Source organism: Diadema setosum, chromosome 22, assembly GCF_964275005.1.
Source record: "Diadema setosum chromosome 22, eeDiaSeto1, whole genome shotgun sequence".
NCBI classification, from domain to species: domain Eukaryota; kingdom Metazoa; phylum Echinodermata; class Echinoidea; order Diadematoida; family Diadematidae; genus Diadema; species Diadema setosum.
In genome coordinates, this window is record NC_092706.1 from 19,122,938 (window position 1) to 19,142,153 (window position 19,216).

General features: G+C 40.2%; 1 protein-coding gene across 1 annotated transcript; it reads right to left on the minus strand.

Annotated features, from left to right (window-relative positions):
• Positions 1 to 1,266: 1,266 nt before the first annotated feature.
• Positions 1,267 to 18,351, minus strand: LOC140245176 (snaclec agkisacutacin subunit B-like). Its single transcript, XM_072324774.1, has 3 exons — positions 18,333 to 18,351; positions 2,853 to 3,168; positions 1,267 to 1,327 (listed from the first exon to the last, which is right to left on the minus strand). Exons 1-3 carry the CDS (start codon positions 18,349 to 18,351, stop codon positions 1,267 to 1,269), a joined length of 396 nt encoding a protein of 131 aa, XP_072180875.1.
• Positions 18,352 to 19,216: the final 865 nt, after the last annotated feature.

Sequence of the window (19,216 nt, forward strand, 5' to 3'; positions counted from 1 at the left end):
AGCTGTATGAGACTTTCAAATCCATTTCATGAAGTCATTCATGAAGGTGTGTCTTGTGAGCGAAACGTCTCTCATAAGAGTTTCATGAAACAGACCCATACGGTGTCATATCCTAGATGTTTTCCCGCTGTTCTGCGATGGTCAGCATTTTCCGCAGCACTTTGCGCCCTTTGCGATTGATTTGTCGGACACTCCCAAATGTGTCTGCAGTCAACACGTAGAGATTCGTAGTATTTAGTCCCTGCAGGAAATTACGATTCGCACACTTTTTTGCGCGTCTGAAGAAAAAAAAATGCCGAAATTAAATGATTTGCTTTCGCAACCTTTCTTATAGTCTTGTCGGGACTCTGGTGAAGGACGTCGGATCAGCCCTGAAGCGGAGAGGCAACTCTCACTGTGCAGTGTTAGGCCACTCGTGTAAGTTTTGTGTATGTAGCGTGTTGAAGACAGAGTAAAAAATAAAGACTAGTTGCCATTATAGGGCCGGTGGTCATAAGAAAGGGGTCTTGGGCAATTACCCCGGACCCTTCCCCTGTCCCTAATCCTAATCCTAATCCTGAAACTAATCCTAACCATAACCCAAACTCCTAACACTAAACCTAACCCTAACCCTAATCTTAACTCTAACCTTACCACTAACCAGTATTTAGCCGGGGGGTAATTGCCCTCTGGGGGTAATTGCCCGGATACGATAAGAAAGTGTGTTTAACGTTTAACAACCCTTGACTGATTAAGGAGATATTTTCACTCCCGCGTAGATAATGTTCTCTCCCGGTTAAATTCCCTTCGAGATCTCGTAACAACGAGAGAAATAAACAAAACAAACACAACAAAAATATCGCTATCCAGAGTATCTCGTCGAAATGGTGTTTACTGGTATATGATTACTGCCGAAACTATCTAAAATGTAGCTGTATAAACTGTTCAGTTAGTTGGCCTTTTTTTTTTCGAGTCAATGTCCCAAAAGAAAACAAAAAATGAGCGAGTTTGGCAGCTCCGGCTTGTAGCTTATTCTCTTCGATACAGGGCGAAATAATTTGAACTGTCGTCAGCTATCGGTTCACTTTGATCTCCCTCCGCAGTCAGAATCGCACATTCATGATTGGTCGACTGATATGCAAATCGGGTACAGTCTGACAGCTTACTGCAGTGCCCTGCGCAGTGCGCCCACTCCGTGAAGTGCGCAATGACGTCACAAGTGCGGAATGAACTGTTATGCGTCGTTTGACTAACGTGAAGTAATTCTCACGGAAATGTCTCCGAACATCAGTGGAAGACGAACTTGGCGATGATGTTGTCCACGCAGTTGACGGAATCGGATCTGTTGCTGAGAAACAAGTCAAAAAATTGTCGCAAAATATGACAAGTCTAATCGGTACATACTTTAAGAGCGAGATATGTTAGAACTTGTATTGATTTCATTAAATCAGAATTCCTAAACTGTTACGACATATTTTTGTTCGGCAGAGAGTACAATGTCAAAACTCTCTATGATTAGCCAGAGTGCTAAATTCACTGATGGCATTTCAAGGTCATTAGAACGAGAAAGAGAGAAGGGAAAGAGGGATAGAGTAGACTAAAGCTCAAGAGCAAAGCACGACATTAGATACACGTAATTACATTTGGCTGGGAGTGCAATTTGATTCACTGTATTTCATACTTTTTCATCTGCAGTGTTGATGCACAAAAGAATATTCAAAATAACAATCTCCGTCGTTATCTGCAGCTATATCGGATATGAGAAAAAAAATAAAATGCATTGTTTTTATCCTTCTTGCAGCAGGTAGGCTATTCAATAGTGAATAGACCCCTCCCATTATCTCGAAGTTGAGGCCCATTAGTACATTTTTATCCCACACACGTATAAATAATATTGAGCGGATGATAACTTTTCATACAACCATCAGCCGCAAAGTTAGATCATTCCGGCGTCTCCATTGTGTCCGTCACATAATAACGGCTTTCAGTTCATAAATCATTTTGGGCGGATGCGGCTGAACTGCGTCGCACACAAAAGGGACCAATAATGGGTTACTGAATCTGACTTTGGATGGCACTCCCTACGAGCAATGACGAAATTGAATTAAAAGGACGATAGCACTGCACAGACAATGACAGAAAGAAGAGATATGAGAGACAAACAGAGACTTGATTACGTATTAGCATAGAATACAATCGAAACAAGAAAGTGGGGATAAGGTTACGATAGGAATGGCGCATGCTGCATTTACACCATATTCCCGGCAACCACGGCAGTCATGTTTCAGGCCACCGTGGACAAAACGAGATGGACGTGAAACAACGCGGTGAGACGGGATAGGCAAATGTGACGGGCTGTGATTGCCGTGGATGCCGTGTCCGTTTTTTTTTTAACTGTCGAAAACTTTTGCCGCGGCAGTCCCGGTGCTAATGAGAAATCTTGTATACTGTGATAAAACGGGGCGAACACAAGAAAAACACGACGGCACGTAATATGTCGTATCGGGAGGCGACGGAAAATGTTGATAGTCAAGCCTGACCAGATCCCTTTACACAGCATCTGATAGCTAAATGTTCATTGGGGTAGGGACTGGATCGAATTTACAAAACTATTAGGGGGGGGGGGGGAACCACGAGAATGTCTCGATCTACGCACGGCGCACTATAAGTTTCGGGCAAATGAAGCTGCCGTGGCCGCCGGGAACATTATGGCGTAAACGCATGTCAATAGAGGGGAAAAAGGAAAAGACAGACCCAGAATCAAAGTGAATGCCTTTCCAGTACCTGAAGTCGACACACTAGTCTTGCATACATATGAAAACGTTTCTGTGCAGTGCTGGTCTTGCCAATTATATCCTTCATAGATTCCAAACAGAACCCTCTTGCTGATGCGGGCACACTCGGCCCCTTGATTCTTCCCAAATACTCCCCAGTGAGTAAAGGTCATGGGAGACCCGTCCGTCCATCCCCACGACCCCCTGCCATTCTTGATCAGTCCGATCCAGGAGTCCGAAGCCTTGGGAGAGCTGGCAGTCATCAATGATACGACGTAATTCATCTCGTCCGAGCTGGTGATCGATGCGAGATGAGCCCCGTCGAGCTCCTCCGCGTCATGGAAGGTAGCCGGGGTCTGCAGCCCACGCAGACTGTAGCACGCCGCGTTCCATTGGGCGTAATTCGAAGGACACACTGGTCGATCGGAACAAAAATACATTACATGTATCATGAATGTGCATATTGGTAGATAAAATGTATTGTATGTTTGCTTAAATGTGTCCCTAGATATAATATGACGGGTATGCAGATTGACCAGATCAGTGGAGAAGTTTCTCATCGATAAAGCTGCTAATACATGCATGTGAAAGAAGAAGAGCTCACCCAATCCAGAATGTTCTAGGAAGTGCTTACATAATATTTGACTAAGTGATGCAATACATACACTGTACGATACATGTTGTACTTGTGGCCCAGTGTTCTGTGGTACGGTCATTTTCAGGTTTGATGTCATGTAGTTCAAGTTCAAGTTGATTTATTTATGTACATAATTAGACAGTGAGTCAGGGCGTCTGAAAAGATCTTAAACTCACAAGTATGTAGCCCTGAGTTGAAGATAATTACGGAAAATTCAAGAAAGGTTGAAGGTACTTAGTATATAAAAGTCGCAGAAATTGTGAAGTAGGCAGAATACCCAACACCTCTGCTCTGAGAGTTACGTCACTTCTGGCTCTGAAGAGACTTTTTAGAGTCAGTGCTGTGTTACCCGCTGACCTGCTATATTATATATATATATTAGGTTTTTTTATGCGGGGATAAGGCCTGGGAGACCAGGAAAGTGGGATTCCCACCTCCCTGGGGAGAAATATTATTGCCTTCGCCTATACATTGATGACCTACTCCATTTTCACATGGGTTGATTGCTACGTCGAAGCGGTGACGTGCTTTGTTCCTATGTATTATTTGCTGGATTACCATTCACACATTGACTGGACGCGGTTGTCATAACGTCCGGATTCTACACGTATCGCTGTGGATTTATACTTTGGATAACAGTAACCTGTACCCATTGATTTATGTCCGAGGGATCGTTCGTCGGTGCATCAAGGATCATTCATCTGTGCATCGAACATCAACTGTCAACCATTGCTTGTAAGTACTAATATGATTAACAAAAGACATTGGAATGCACCCTCCCCCGAGACTCCAAGAGCATAACTTCCCTCGCCATGTCTTTTATCAGTCACAGTAGCCGGGTTCACACGTACAAAATAGCGGGATGACGATCGCGATCCACATCTCGAGTTTTTTTGCGAGCGTCCACACGTACCAAATTAGAGGGATAGCGATCGCGATCGGTATCCCGCTAATTTGGCGAGCGTCCACACGTACCGAATTATCCCGCTAATTGCCGACAGAGATAACAGCAAAGCATGCAAACTGGGTCACACAGCGCCCTTGCGCGCACTTCCCTTTGTCCTTCACAGAGGCCTCACTGTTGTGATGTGCGCATTGCATGATGGGATATAAAAACTCGAGATTCTAGTCCTGACCGTTCACACGTACCAGCGCGGGGCCAATTATCCCGCTAATTGACGAACCAGCGCAAGATTTCTTGGGATTAGCATCGCGATGCTTATCCCGCTAATTTTCGAGTTTTTTCTGTCCACACGTGCAAAAAACTCGGGATGACGATCGCGATGCAAATCTCGAGATTTGTATCCCGCTAATTGGTGTACGTGTGAACCCGGCTAGTGATATCACAGAAACAGGCAAGTTATGCCGAGTCGAGGGGAAGGTGCATTCCAATGTCTTTTGTTAAAAATATCAGTACTTTAGCAATGATTGACAGATGAGGTCACAACAGGAATATTGGTTTGTAAGGATTTTTTTTTTTTGTGAGCGTATCCAAGTAATCTAAAGAAAAATAGAAGAGAAATTAGTTAATATATATATATGGAATGTTTATATATTCGTTTCACAGCAAAAGTGATGTTGATGGTATCATAGATCAACACAAATCAACATGCATTTGTATGTCAGAGAACCTATATGCCTTTACCACCCAACGTTCTACCGTCACGAAAGCCTTCAAAGATTTCAAATTGATAAATGACAACATAGAGAGTTGTCACCCCACCTGGCCTCATCTCTCAGATAGTAAGCGGAAGGTCATGCGAAAGGTTCATCACTAATTTGTACACCATGTATGCTTTCTTGAATATGTAGGGCCAGACGTGGCCCTGGAAAGGGCCTATACCCACTCTCGACTTTTTGGCGAGCATGTTATTACCGTTTTCAAGAGGATGTCGAGAGTGAGTAGGCCCTTTTCAGGACCTCAACTATACCCAATAAAGAGTACATTGGGCACTGTTGAGCCTTCTGCCACCAAAGTTTATCAAGTTGTAACCCCTTTTGCTTTACGATAGGCCTATAATGTCTTTGACCCGGACTAGCCTGATGACGAGCAAGATGAGGAGAGTATAATATATGCATTCATGAAGTAATGCGCACCTCCCCCCCCTCTCTCTCTCTCTCTCTCTCTCCCTCTAGTCTCTCTCTCTCTCTTTTTTTTTTTTTTTTTTGATCATTTAGATGTTGAAGCCCTAATGTATGTTTTTGCGTCTTTTGTCGAATTGAAACAGTTCAACTAAGTTTAGGCTATTTTGGTGTAGATGATTACAGTATATATTGCCTATTGACCGATTCGGGTTCGTTGAGGGCAGCAGACATTTTATGGCACTGGGCGCAGCCATGAGCTCAAATTGCGGTGTCTCAGCCGACCCCCCTGCTCTCCCCCACCCCACGGGCAACATGTTTATCGCGCACTTGTAACAAAGGTTCGCGCACTAAGCAAGCATTCGCGCACTCAGTACGAGATGCCCATTGGCTAAAACAACCATGCATCAGTTTTTCATTCTGCGCGCGTGAGAGGGGTGGGGAGAGAGGAGGGGGGGGGGGGTCGGATGATACACCGCAGTAATGGCGCTGCCCATGCCAAAAATACACATAGCGCTTCACAGAATCGGTCAATTGACCGATTCGGGTTCGTTGAGGGCAGCAGACATTTTGCGGCACAGGGCGCAGCCATAGTGGGTGTATCAGCCGACCCCCCCCCCCCCCTGCTCTCCCCCACCCCGGGGCAACATGTTTACACGCACTTGTAACAAAGGTTCGCGCACTAAGCAAGCATTCGCGCACTCAGTACGAGACGCCTATTGGCTAAAGCAGTTTTTCATTCTGCGCGCGTGCTAATGTAGGGAGAGGGGTGGGGGAGTGCGGAGGGGGGGTCGGCTGATACACCCACTATGGCTGCGCCCATGCCAAAAATACACATAGCGCGTCACAGAATCGGTCAATAGGGAGCTTTAGATTTTGACGCGCGGACGTTTGAGCCGACGCTTGCGCTGGACGTTCTCCTCTCCCCGCGTCATGTGGAAAAGTAGCTTTAGATTACGCTGGGACGCAACGTATAAAAAATAAGATCGCGCACCCATATTCAGTGCATGAAGAAGCTCTCTACTTCGCAAACTGTGCGGACGTGAAAATAGCCCAGTACGCGTAGTGAAAAACTCAGGCGACGCAAGCTAAAAATAGATTGACTTTACGCGCGCTACTGCGCAGGCTCAGAACATGTTTTTTTCCTTTGAACGTCCGCGCGTCTAAAATCTAAAGCTCCCTAATAGCAGTGGCGGGGGCGTCCCGGGCGCGCGCCCCTAGCTGTTCGTAAAATCAGACAATATCAAAAAGAAAAATGGGGGGGGGGGGGTTGCTTGCGCTTAATTTTGCAATGGCGACTCCCCTTTACGGAATTCCTGGGGTGGTATTCTGAGGTCGTAATTAAGTCTGTAATTAACTTCGTGATTAAGTCGTGAAGTTAATAGGCCCTTAATCATGGGCAAAATCGGTATTCTGAGGACGTAATTAAGGTATGATTAAGTCCCCTGTAATTATCTTAGGTCCCTCCCATCTAATTGTTATTCCATCCAATCAGACGCGTTGTTAGAAGCCAAAATGATGATTACACGCGCAAATATGCCCTCAATACGCGCTCCTGCACGCCCCCTGTAATTACAACCCAAGAGCTCCGTGCGCACACTCCGGTATTTGATTACAACCCCTCACCTAGGCACACGAAGATCTCAACCTCTCTGCTCACATAAAATGACAAAATTCCTCGAAGATCGGCTATATTTCTTTTTTTCTCTGAATTCTACGGATACCATGATAACAAGATTCAACCGCTCCTCGGTTACCGAAGACGGTAAGCATCGTTTTGGCAGAGAAAACACGATGTAATGCGTGATATCGGAGTAGTTAATGACACTCTTTGGTATCATTAAGTTTTCCATTAACTTTCATACTTAATTACACCCTCAGAATACCGATTCGTAATTAACTCTGTGATTAAGTCCTCTCAGAGGTGCACGCGCATTGATACGCGCAAACGCGTAGGTCCTTCCCGCCAAAACGCTTGTTGCTATGGTAGTTAATATACCCCCTACTTAATCATGCTCTCAGAATACCAATTCGGTAATTAAGTGCTAATCAGACACTTAATTAGCTCTCAGAATACGGCCCCTGGATCCCCCCCCCCCTGCTATGCGCCACGTTTTGAAAAAGTTTCCTTTTTTTTGGGGGGGGGGGGGGCGCCACTTTATATTTTCTACTGCCACTTCCGTGTTTAAACAAGAAATAAAATTAAAAAAAATAAAAAAAGGTCTTCAGCACATTTTTGTCATTCCATTTCCGCGTTTCTTCAGCTGACTCTTTTTTTTTTTTTTGTGCCACTTCCGGCGTGAAAAAAGCCATGGGGCCCGAAGTGGTTACAACCTATGTATTCCTATGTATTGTGCAAAAAAAAAAAAAAAAAAAAAAAAAGTGGGGGCGATCTCCTCCCCCCCCCTTACTGTATTTAAAAAAAAAAGAAAATGCCATTCAAATTAAATTTCTTGTATTAGATCTTACAATGAATACAACACACCTTCAAGTACCTTCAAGTGTGATTGTACTTAAAGAAGAATACACTCTACATTCAAACGTATATATGTATGGATTAAGTATGCCAGTCGACTATAGTCTACTGGCATACTTAATCCATGCATAGAACTTTGAATTAATTCTTCTTTAAACATACTCTCTTGTGCCCCTATAAACCCAAAATACCAGTGGACTATCATAAAACTATCATACTTGGACTTCCGTACGCCTGAGGCTCCCGAGGATTCAACGACAGAAGATACTCTGATGCTATACTGTTGAAACCCAGGTCTCCCTTATAATTGGGAAGTACAGTTAAGTTTACGGAACTAAAATAAAAAGTAATGAAATAAGTATCTGTTTATAATATACACATTGTTGTTTTGAGTTGCTATAGCTTCCTTCTTAACTAAAGATTTCAGGGATACACGGAATGGGCATTTAACTTAAAGGGATGGCATAGTATTGGTGGAGATGAGAATTTGGCTTTTAACTTCTGGCAAGATACCAAGAAACCACTTATGAAATAGTACAGAGGTTACCATTCTAAGAGGAATTCAAAGTTTATATCATGAAAATCGATTTTGGAATGGCTAGTACATCCCAAAGCAAAGTAAAACAAAGCGATCGTAATAAAAAGTGGGTCCGATCTTTTATTATGATTTTTTGGATATCTCAGCCATTTCAAAACCAATTTCCATTAAATAAACGCTGAAGTCCTCTTCAAAATGTATGCTCTTTCATATCAATTTTTCTCATTATCTCACCAAAAATGTTCATTTGATTTTAATTCAATTTAATTCAATTCATTTATTTTCATTCTTTTTTTTTCTTTCAACAAAAACATAACACAAGATATTACATCATAAACAAACAACATTTGCCTTTGCAATAAATGATATCAATAAACATAAGAGCGCATACTGGTACAAAAAATACAAAGTCATGCTTCAGTTGAAAAAAAAAGGAAGAAAGAATATAGAGAGGTCCACTAAAAAGCAAAGCTTGTAGATTGTGAACCACTCATAAAACTTATGAATTACTTATTTACAAACACTTGTGACAAATATGATATACGACAGGACGGGTCAAAACAGAAGAAACACAACAACATGACACAACTTGCCAAAATAGATGAAAAGTATGGAAGGAAAGAAAGAAAAAGAAAGAATGAGAGAATGAGAGAATGCCTACACGCTGAACAAGGGAAACGGAACACGGGATGGTAGAGAATGTGCTTCATAGAGTTGGCGCTGCATGCAGCTGTGCAAGGATTGTGATGGCTACTTCTCTACGTAATAACTAATTCAGTGATTGAATGATTGGTGGGTGGATGATAAACCCTGAGGTTGACGAGACCTATAGCTAAGAAGAGGACAATGGAATATGAAACTTGAGTCTATTAATAATACCAATATTGCGTGAAAATATTGTACTAATGTTTGTAATATGCGGCCTCCACGAAAGTTTATCGTCCACTGTGATACCAAGGAATTTTATTTGAGAAACTCGTTCCAACAAAGTGTCATCAAAAGCAATACCAGTGCCTAAATCTTCTAAAGAATTACTAAAAAGCATATACTTAGTTTTCTGGAGATTAAGTGATAATTTATTAGCTCTTATCCACTGAGTTACTTTTTTCAATTCGGAATTAACGATGCGTACAAGAGTATCTGGATTTTGGTGAGAAAAGAAAATATTTGAATCGTCAGCAAAAAAGTATAAATGAGAGTATGTCAGATGATCTGCAAAAGTCATTAATATGAATGATAAAAAGTAAAGGTCCTAATAAACTACCCTGTGGGACGCCATGAATTCTAAACTCGAGCTGTACTCGTTCAGAGATACATATTGTTTTCGGTTTTGTAGGTAACTCCTGAACCACTCCAAGGCCTTCCCGCGTATTCCATAATGAGACAGTTTATAATATATCAAAAGTCATATTTCATGATTAATTGTATCGAAGGCCTTGGAGAAGTCCAGGAAGATACCAATAAGATGAGAATGATTATCAATAGTATGCGCAGCGTGGTCAATAAACTTTAAAAGAGCACGAGTGGTGTTATGTTTCTGACGAAACTCAAATTGAGAATTTGTAAAAACAGTATGCAAATTCAGAAGATTAATTGTTCTTGTAGATATCAATTTTTCTAATATTTTAGATAAAGATGAAAGCAAAGAAATAGGTCTATAATTACATATATCAGAATCATCTGCTTTTTTGAATAAAGGGAAAACTTTAGCTATTTTCATAAAATCAGGAAAAACACCACTTGATAAGGATTTATTGAAAATATATGAAAGTGGGTCAGCAATTGAAGATATGATTCCCTTTAAAATAAAATTACTGATATCGTCATAACCGGCACTTTGCTTGTTATTCATTGCGGTAACAATATCTATTATTTCATATTTTGTTTTTGGAACCAATAAAAAAAAAAAATAGAACTAGAATTGGATTGACATAAGAATTTAGAAAAATGTATATTTGACTGCGGTATTTTTTCTGCCAAATTCTCTCCAATCATTGAAAAATAAGAGTTAAAAATATTGACTACATCATTGGGATCTTCAAAAACTTTATTATCATGTCTTATTTTTGTAATTTCTGATTTCTTTTTTTGATATATTCATAGCCTGCTTCAACACCTTCCATATATTTTTATATCATGTTTATATTTTCTAACTGAATCATATAATATTTTCTCTTTTCCAACCGTATAATCTTCGTTAAAATATTTTTATACGAAGTGTATTTATTTTTTGACTTCTCAGTTTTTTTTTTTCATTTTGAATTTATAATATAACCAATTTTTTCTATTTATTGAACGAAGAGGAGATTTTGTAATCCATGGTAATTTGGGAGAAGTTTTATAATTAACTGACTTTTCTTTTAATCTGGGAATATATTCATCTAAATATCTATTAATTATCCCTGAAAAATTCTTAAACGATACATTTATATTATCATTATCATAAACACTAGACCAATCAGCCCTATCTAAGTTAGCACCAAGGCTAGCCAAATTTTTGGTGTAGCTCTACGTCTAGATGAAGAAGAATGAAACTTATTAGCACAGTGTTTAAGGTCAAAACATGCTATAATGGAGAAATGATCAGTAATATCAGATAAAATTGTAGAAGAATTTAAAATCTGCACAGAATTAGCAAAAATATTATTAAGGAGGGTGGCGGAATGATTTGTAACACGGGTTGGCTTCGAAATTAATGGCAAAAAAGAAGCTGACAAAAACATTTCAAGAAATTCTTGAGATGTATTATCATCATCATTCTTAATCAAATCAATGTTAAAATCACCCATTATGAAAATATTTTTATTAATAAAAAGGGGGCTTTTTATTAAGTTTGTTATACAATCCAGAAAATCTTTAGGACTTGAACTTGGGGGTCTATAAACAATACCAATCATAATATTTTTACTTTGCGGAATGAAAATTTCCACAAACAGGGACTCTAAAATATCATTCATGATATTAAATTCATCACAAACACTATATTCAAATTTTTGAGATAAATAAAACGCAACCCCACCACCCGTCCTGTTCACTCTGTTATTAACAATAAAATCATAACCATTTAATGCATACGGCAAATTATCATCAGATGACAACCATGTTTCAGTTAAGCCTATTACTGAAATTTTATGTTTATTTTGGTTATCTAATGATATCTGTAATTCATCAAAATGTGTATTAATACTCCTTATATTTAGATGTAACATAGGAAATGTGCATTGTGAAAAACTCTTTGTAAAATCTTTGAATTGATCAACAGTGACATAGTTAGAAGGAGTTTGAGTTAAATTATGTTCAAAATCAAAATCATTATATAAATCTTTTGAAGATGAGTTAACAATGTTGGCAATAAGATTATCAAAAAGCAGACGAATGTAGCTTATTCCGACTTAATTCCGAAGGGAAGCGTCTAAACAAATCAAAGAGTTCATCATCATCAAGGGAATCAAATGCTGCATTGAGGCGATTAGTCATAAGGAGAGTCATAAAGTATATGAATGCATGTCAACTGACGAGTTTGTAAAGGAATGAAAGGTTAGAAACCTGAAGTTAGGTTTCAACCGAAACTGTACGATCCCTTTAAACTATTGTCAAAAAGTGTATTGTTGGGAGAGTCTGTTTGACCTCGTACCTCTTTGGTTTGACCGGCTTCCATCCACGATTTCCGATTTTGGCGCAAGTCAGCCCAGTATCTGGTCTGAGTCTGATTACCATGCGATTATATACAGACCGATTAGTCGGACAGATGACAGATATCGGGCGGTTACTAGCCTTTGATCCGATTATTCCGATCAACTTCAGATCTTTGTTGGATTTTATAGAAATTGGGGCCCCCAAATTCCGCTTGTCGACTCAGATTTCACGGGAACTCATCGGAACGCCGAAATCTTATATTTCGGGGATCAGATGAGCCTCCGATGGTCAGTGGAATGAGGCCTTTCGCTGCATATGTGAAGAGTAGGATTGAAGTTCATAGGTATCCATATATATTGCAGAGAATATCATAGCTTAATATGCCTACTAAGGAGGCTCAGGACGATATCAATACCTCCTTGGCTATGTAGACCTACAATATACTTTCATCTTTGGAAGAGGGTTAACCCTATGATTTATAGTCCTGTATACTTCTTATTCAGTGTTAATCATGTTTATCGTGTAAAAATCATGCGCGCCCCCATTCGGCGCCGTATTATGACAGAGAATTCTTCAGCGAATGCGTGGTCCAAAGAAATACGTACAATGTATTGTGTTTTGGAAAAATCGGGTCTAATTCAAAAAGTGGCAAAAGGTGGCAGCCAAATCTGGTATCAGCTTAAAGCTGAGACATCAAGAAATGTGTTGGTAATAAGATCGATTTGGAAATCCATGGAAATCTAAACGTTTCATTTGGATATATAAAAAACACAAATAATTAGCCTTTTTTCTAGAATATTTACCATACATTTTGATATTCACGAAGATTAAGTATCTTTGCAGTCTTACAGCATTCATACAGTAAAATGAACTCTGGAGAATTATGTGGGAGCAATTGTAGATTGATATCTTAAAAACTACGTAGTTGAAATAACTTATTAAAGTGGTCACAATTTGCTCTGAAACTCTTCAAATGTTGTAGACCTACTTTGCTACTTGAGGTAGGATATGTAGGCCTACCCCTTTAAAGTACATACCCAGTTGAATATTTCATGAAATATTTTTCAAAGTATTGTCTTTTAACAGGGCATATCAAAAAATAGAAAAACCAAATAGCCAAAAATGACTTTTCGCCCACTTTGGTATCTCCCTAGCCCACTGTCGACTGTGCGGCGTTTCACTGTAAAGTTGTCCGACAACATACTGAATAGTTATTATGTGATATATTTTACAGCGTTTTCCTGCCTAGCGAGTAGACCGACCAGACTTTGATTCAATAAAATTAATGTCACTTTTGACTTAGACAGAGACACACCTGCGTAAGGCTTGGTGACAACGAAATGTAGTTTTGATAGAATAGAAACCTTGAGCGACGAATGCAGTGTATTGTCACATTCGCATAGCAAACTAACGCACGCGCGAACGATGCATCGAGGCTTTATTGCAGCGCGTTAATGACGCTAAAAGAATTTGAAGTGATTCTATCGTATCCTATTTCATATGCATGTGTGACCGTAGACAACATACGACCTAATGAATATTACTCTATGAACGGACTTCGGAAGAGAACAAGTGAGCTTTAATTTCTGCCGAGATGTGAGTACTGTGTCTGAAATGTTAACAGCAGAATGATAGGCGTAATTAGATTTCTTCAGCAAACTGCACTGAATGTTTGTCTACGTCTTGTGCGTTTGATGTAAAAAAAAAAAGAAAAAAGAAAAAAAAGTAAGATTTCAAGATAGTTCCGGGGGGGGGGGGTGATCTCCATTTCTGTTCAGTTTAATTTTGTCTAAATTCGACACATGTCGGATCGTTATATGCCAAGGAGCCAAACTGCTATCAGGTTTGCAGTAGCCAGGGGCGGACTGCATGAATTGAAAAAAAGAAACTTGAATCGTGACGCATAGAACTACATTCCAATGCATATTATCATATAATCATATGTATAAAGAAACGAACTGGTAATGCATTTATGGCCAATAAAGCATGAGTTTATTCGACTCAAAGTTTTGCGTCTAGGCCCTACATGGCAACAGCACTGTAAATGGCGCGCACCCCCATCCGTGTCTCATAGCAACCAGGGAGGTGGCACTCCCTGTAGCAACTACCATAGGCGCCGGAAGTGGGGGGGCAGGGGGGGGCGGCCGCCCCCCCAATCCAAAAAGTGGGGGGGCAAAACGCATTTTTGCCCCCCCAAAAAGCCCCCCCCCCCACAACAACAAAAAAATAATAATGATAATAATAATGAAAATAAATGAATAAACAAAGAAAATAAAATAAATATGTATATATATGAATAAAAGGGAAAAAATATGGCTACAAACGGCAGCTTTTGGACTGTAAGATGTCAAAATTTTCAAGCTCGCTCGCTTCGCTCGCTCGCATCCAGCAGTAATGTTGAGCCCGGTGCGCCTCCTCCTTAATTTCTAAAGCGAAAAACATAGCTACGACGGCAGTTGTTGCCACTCTAGAATGTCAAAATTTTCAAGCTCACTCGCTTCGCTCGCTCGCATTGAATCGTTATGCCATTCTCCTAATGTTGCTGACAGTAATTGCCAGTAGTTGCGCCCGATGCCCCCACCCCTTAATTTCCAAAGCGAAAGATAAATATAGCTACAAACGGGAGTTTTGGGACTGTAAAATGTCAAAATTTTCAAGCTCGCTCGCTTCGCTCGCTCGTATTGAATCGTTATGCCACTCTCCTAATGTTGCTGCCAGTAATTGCCAGCAGTTGCGCCCGATGCCCCCCCCCTTAATTTCCAAAGCGAAAGGTATAGTTAAAACGGGAGTTTTTGGACTGTAACATGTCAAAATTTTCAAGCTCGCTCGCTTAGCTCGCTCGCATTGAATCGTTATGCCACTCTCCTAACGTTGCTGCCAGTAATTGCCAGCAGTTGCGCCCGATGCCCCCCCCCCTTAATTTCCAAAGCGAAAGATATAGCTACAAACGGGAGTTTTGGGACTGTAAAATGTCAAAATTTTCAAGCTCGCTCGCTTCGCTCGCTCGCATTGAATCGTTATGCCACTCTCCTAACGTTACTGCCAGTAAATGCCAGCAGCTGCGCCCGATGCCCCCACCCCCTTAATTTCCAAAGCGAAAGACGGGAGTTTTGGGACTGTAAAATGTCAAAATTCTCATGCTCGCTCGCTTTGCTCGCTCGCATTGAATCCTTATGTCATTCTCCTAATGTTGCTGCCAGTAATTGCCAGCAGTTGCGCCCGATGCATCGCCCCATTAATTTCCAAAGTGAAAGATATAGCTACAAACCCCAGTTTTGGGACTGTAGAATGTCAACATTTTCAAGCTTGCTCGCTTCGCTCGCTCGTATTGAATCGTTATGCCATTCTCCTAATGTTGCTGCCAGTAATTGCCAGCAGTTGCGCCCGATGCACCGCCCCATTAATTTCCAAAGTGAAAGATATAGCTACAAACCCCAGTTTTGGGACTGTAGAATGTCAACATTTTCAAGCTTGCTCGCTTCGCTCGCTCGTATTTAATCGTTATGCCTTTCTCCTAATGTTGCTGCAAATAATTGCCAGCAGTTGCGCCCGATGCGCTCCCATTTATTTCCAAAGCGAAATATATAGCTACTATTAAAACTCCAGTTTTGGAACTGTAGAATATCAAAATTTTCAAGCTCGCTCGCTTCGCTCGCTCGCATTTTATTGTTACGCCATTCACCTTATGTTGCTGACAGTATATAATTTGTCGATCGTTTCACACCGTCATTCCATAATCCATGTAAGGAAAACTTACAATGTTCCTCAATGACTGCGTTGTTGAATATAGTATCACATTCCGTAATGTATTGTAGTCCCATTATTGCTCACGCACACACGCACAAGCATACAGACCGTCAAAATTACTTGATGGTTCCCCCCATGTTTCGACCCACCGTAATCATGTTTCGACCCACCGTAATCATGTTTCGACCCACCGTAATACGCTTTATGTATTTAACAAAGATGTAATCACATCTACTTTTCATTTTCATAATTTTCTTATGTACCTTTTCAAATTTTGTTCTATATCACAAATATCCCGTGTATATGCAATGTAAATAAATTTCTTTGTTCATTTTGATGGAGGTGAAAATAAAGTTGAAAGTTGAAAGTTGAATCAACTTTACATATATATATATATATATATATATATAATAGATGACGTGCGTGTGTGTGTGTGTATGTGTGTATTGTGTAACATATGCATGGTCTAATCTTGAGCCCCCTCCAGTGTTTGCCCCCCCAATCCAAAACTGCTTCCGGCGCGCCTGGTGAGTAAGTCTATGAGTGCACGGTCTATACGTGTTCAATTTCTGTTTTGCTTTGTTTTTATACCGTCATTGTCGAGACTCCTGAAGAAGGCGTATAGAACGCCGAAAATTTGAGGCGAATCAACTCATGCTTTATTGGCCATAAATGCATTACCAGTTAGTTTCTTCGTTTCTTCGTGGAGCCAATACGTGAAATCTCTCTCTCTCTCTCTCTCTCTCTCTCTCTCTCTATATATATATATATATATATATATATATATATATATATATAATATACATGTATATAATCGAGATAACGTGAAATTGTCTTAATTCCTATAGCTTTCAAGAACATCTACGAAGAATCAACTGTATGGAAATTAACCATGTCTCAAAGTCTGCTCAATACGTTGAAGGAATTTCTTTGCAATTCTAAAAGTAGACTGTGAGATACCATTCATAAGCTTTCTCACAGCGTCAATTTCAGCCACAAATTTTCTTGTTTTTGGTTTGTTAATGATATTGGGAAACACGTGCAGCCTGACGCAATTTTCAGATTATCTGGCAGTACGTAAAATTACAGGATTAGATGAAGCATCGCGACGCATATACGAATAATGAAATAAAAATAAGCGTTGATTATTTAGAAAGCTCATTATTATCATTTATCCTGCTTAGATCCATGCATCAGAAAGATGAATGATACACGACTTATCTTCGTGCTGCTGTTTGCCTCTGGAATTCCCATCGGAATCGAGAGTGGTGACAGCAGCCAAACGAACGATAAGTGTGTTCATTACCCACTCCTTACTGCATGCTTGGATTAAGCAGGATAAATGATAATAATGAGCTTTCTTATCATCAACGCTTATTTTTATTTCATTATTCGTATATGGTCGCGATGATTCATCTATCCTGTAATTTTATTACTGCCAGATAATCTGAAAATTGAAATCATTAACAACCCAAAGAACAATTTAGTGGACTATATAAAGTATAGTTTGCTTTGGACACAGGCTGAAGATTCCTTATACATCACAATTTTCCTCCAACCACCCATACAAACACACACACACACACACACATTATGTATATATATATATATATAATTATATATATATATATAGAGAGAGAGAGAGAGAGAGAGAGAGAGAGAAAAGAGAGTGCTCACTGCAGGAGGCGGAGGGGGCACCCCCACCCCCTCAAATCCAGGCTGCGCTGATGTGTGCATTTTGAACACAGCATCCTTATCTCATCTGCCAACAGAACATTATTTTTCTTTTAGGGGGTGTTGCAAGAAAGTCGAGTTGCAATTTGCAACTTTCTTGCATGCAGCACTCTCTCGAGTTCTGCGCATGCATTGAGTGTGTGAAAGTAATCTGCAGCTGCTTAGGGTGTTTCCCGAAGAAGTAAAAATCCTTTGTCCTTTGTAATTATTTTGTTATATGAGTAAATGTCTATATGAAAAATTAATATCAAAGATGTTAATTCCTATTTAGATTTAGAATATTATTGAAGTTACACAGAGCTTATCATAATTTTAACTTGATCTTAAAATTTCAGGTTGATTTAAATTTTTCGTGAAACACCACGAGACATGCCACGAGACGCACAGCGACACAGGCGCAGGTATGCACTACACAATTACCAGCCACGCGGCGGGTGTCGGGAGTGTAAACAAAGGAGTGAACCCTAGGACGTACCATCTAGGGTAGCCTAGGCTGCTGGTAGCACTGGTACATGGATGAGCAGGTTGACGACAGAAACTAGAAACCACTCTGGCAAAGTGGGCGTCTGCAAAGTGAGTGGCCCAATTAGGCAGTTTTAGCAGTTTTGTTTGTACGCCACAAAACTTAACAAAGAACATTTGAGCAGATATCGAGCAGTGGTGTGCCATATATATGCCTATATATACACAGTCACAGCCCAGTCGCTGTAAATATAAGTCGCTACTTACAGCGACTGGGGCTGGCCATACCGTAGAACTATGCCATGCCATCATTGATCATAGATAGTATTCATATAATTACACTTCTTCTCATACTTCCGTACTACTACTAGCCACTAAGCACCAACTTTACTCATAACTAGGAGAGTGCTGACGCCGAATTCGCAAGACCAGGGCCCTATATTATAAAACTGAAGAATTGTGATAGAAATCAATCGATCACAAATCTCATGAAAGCTAGCTGCAATCAATCGCAACCTGTGATTGATTGATTGCAGTTCTCCGTCTTAATTTCAGTCATAAGACGGGGTGCTGGGCCCCGCCTTCTAAAGACTTGATTGATTCAAACCAATCGCAACTTGACGATTGAATGCAAATCCATCTTATAAAAAAGTTATTGAAATTAAGACGGAGAACTGCAATCAATCAATCACAGGTTGCGATTGATTGCAGCTTTCAAGAGATTTTTGATTGATTGACTTCTATCGCAAGTTTTATAAGATGGGACCCGGATGTTATCTGGATCTACAGAAATAATAGCATATGATAAACAAAGTTAATTTGACTTGTTAATGTTGATTCTATCAAACGAGGTGGTGAGGGTTTGTTGGGTTAGAGCTCACAGAGCTTTGGTTATTGGTTAATATTGCCGTGAATCTGCAGACTGTAAGTACCATAGAGTACCAGAGTGAAGGGAATTTATGAAGAACTTCTACAGTACAGTATATTTGTCCGATTCCAAGTAGCCTACATGACAGATTGTATTTGTGCGGCAGCTGAGGCATTCAACCCTAAGACTGAGTTTATATGACATGATGTGCTTCGGGGTCTTTCCTATTTAATTCTATTTTCTTTGTTACAAATTTTATAGCTGCATCAGAATAAGACTCGAT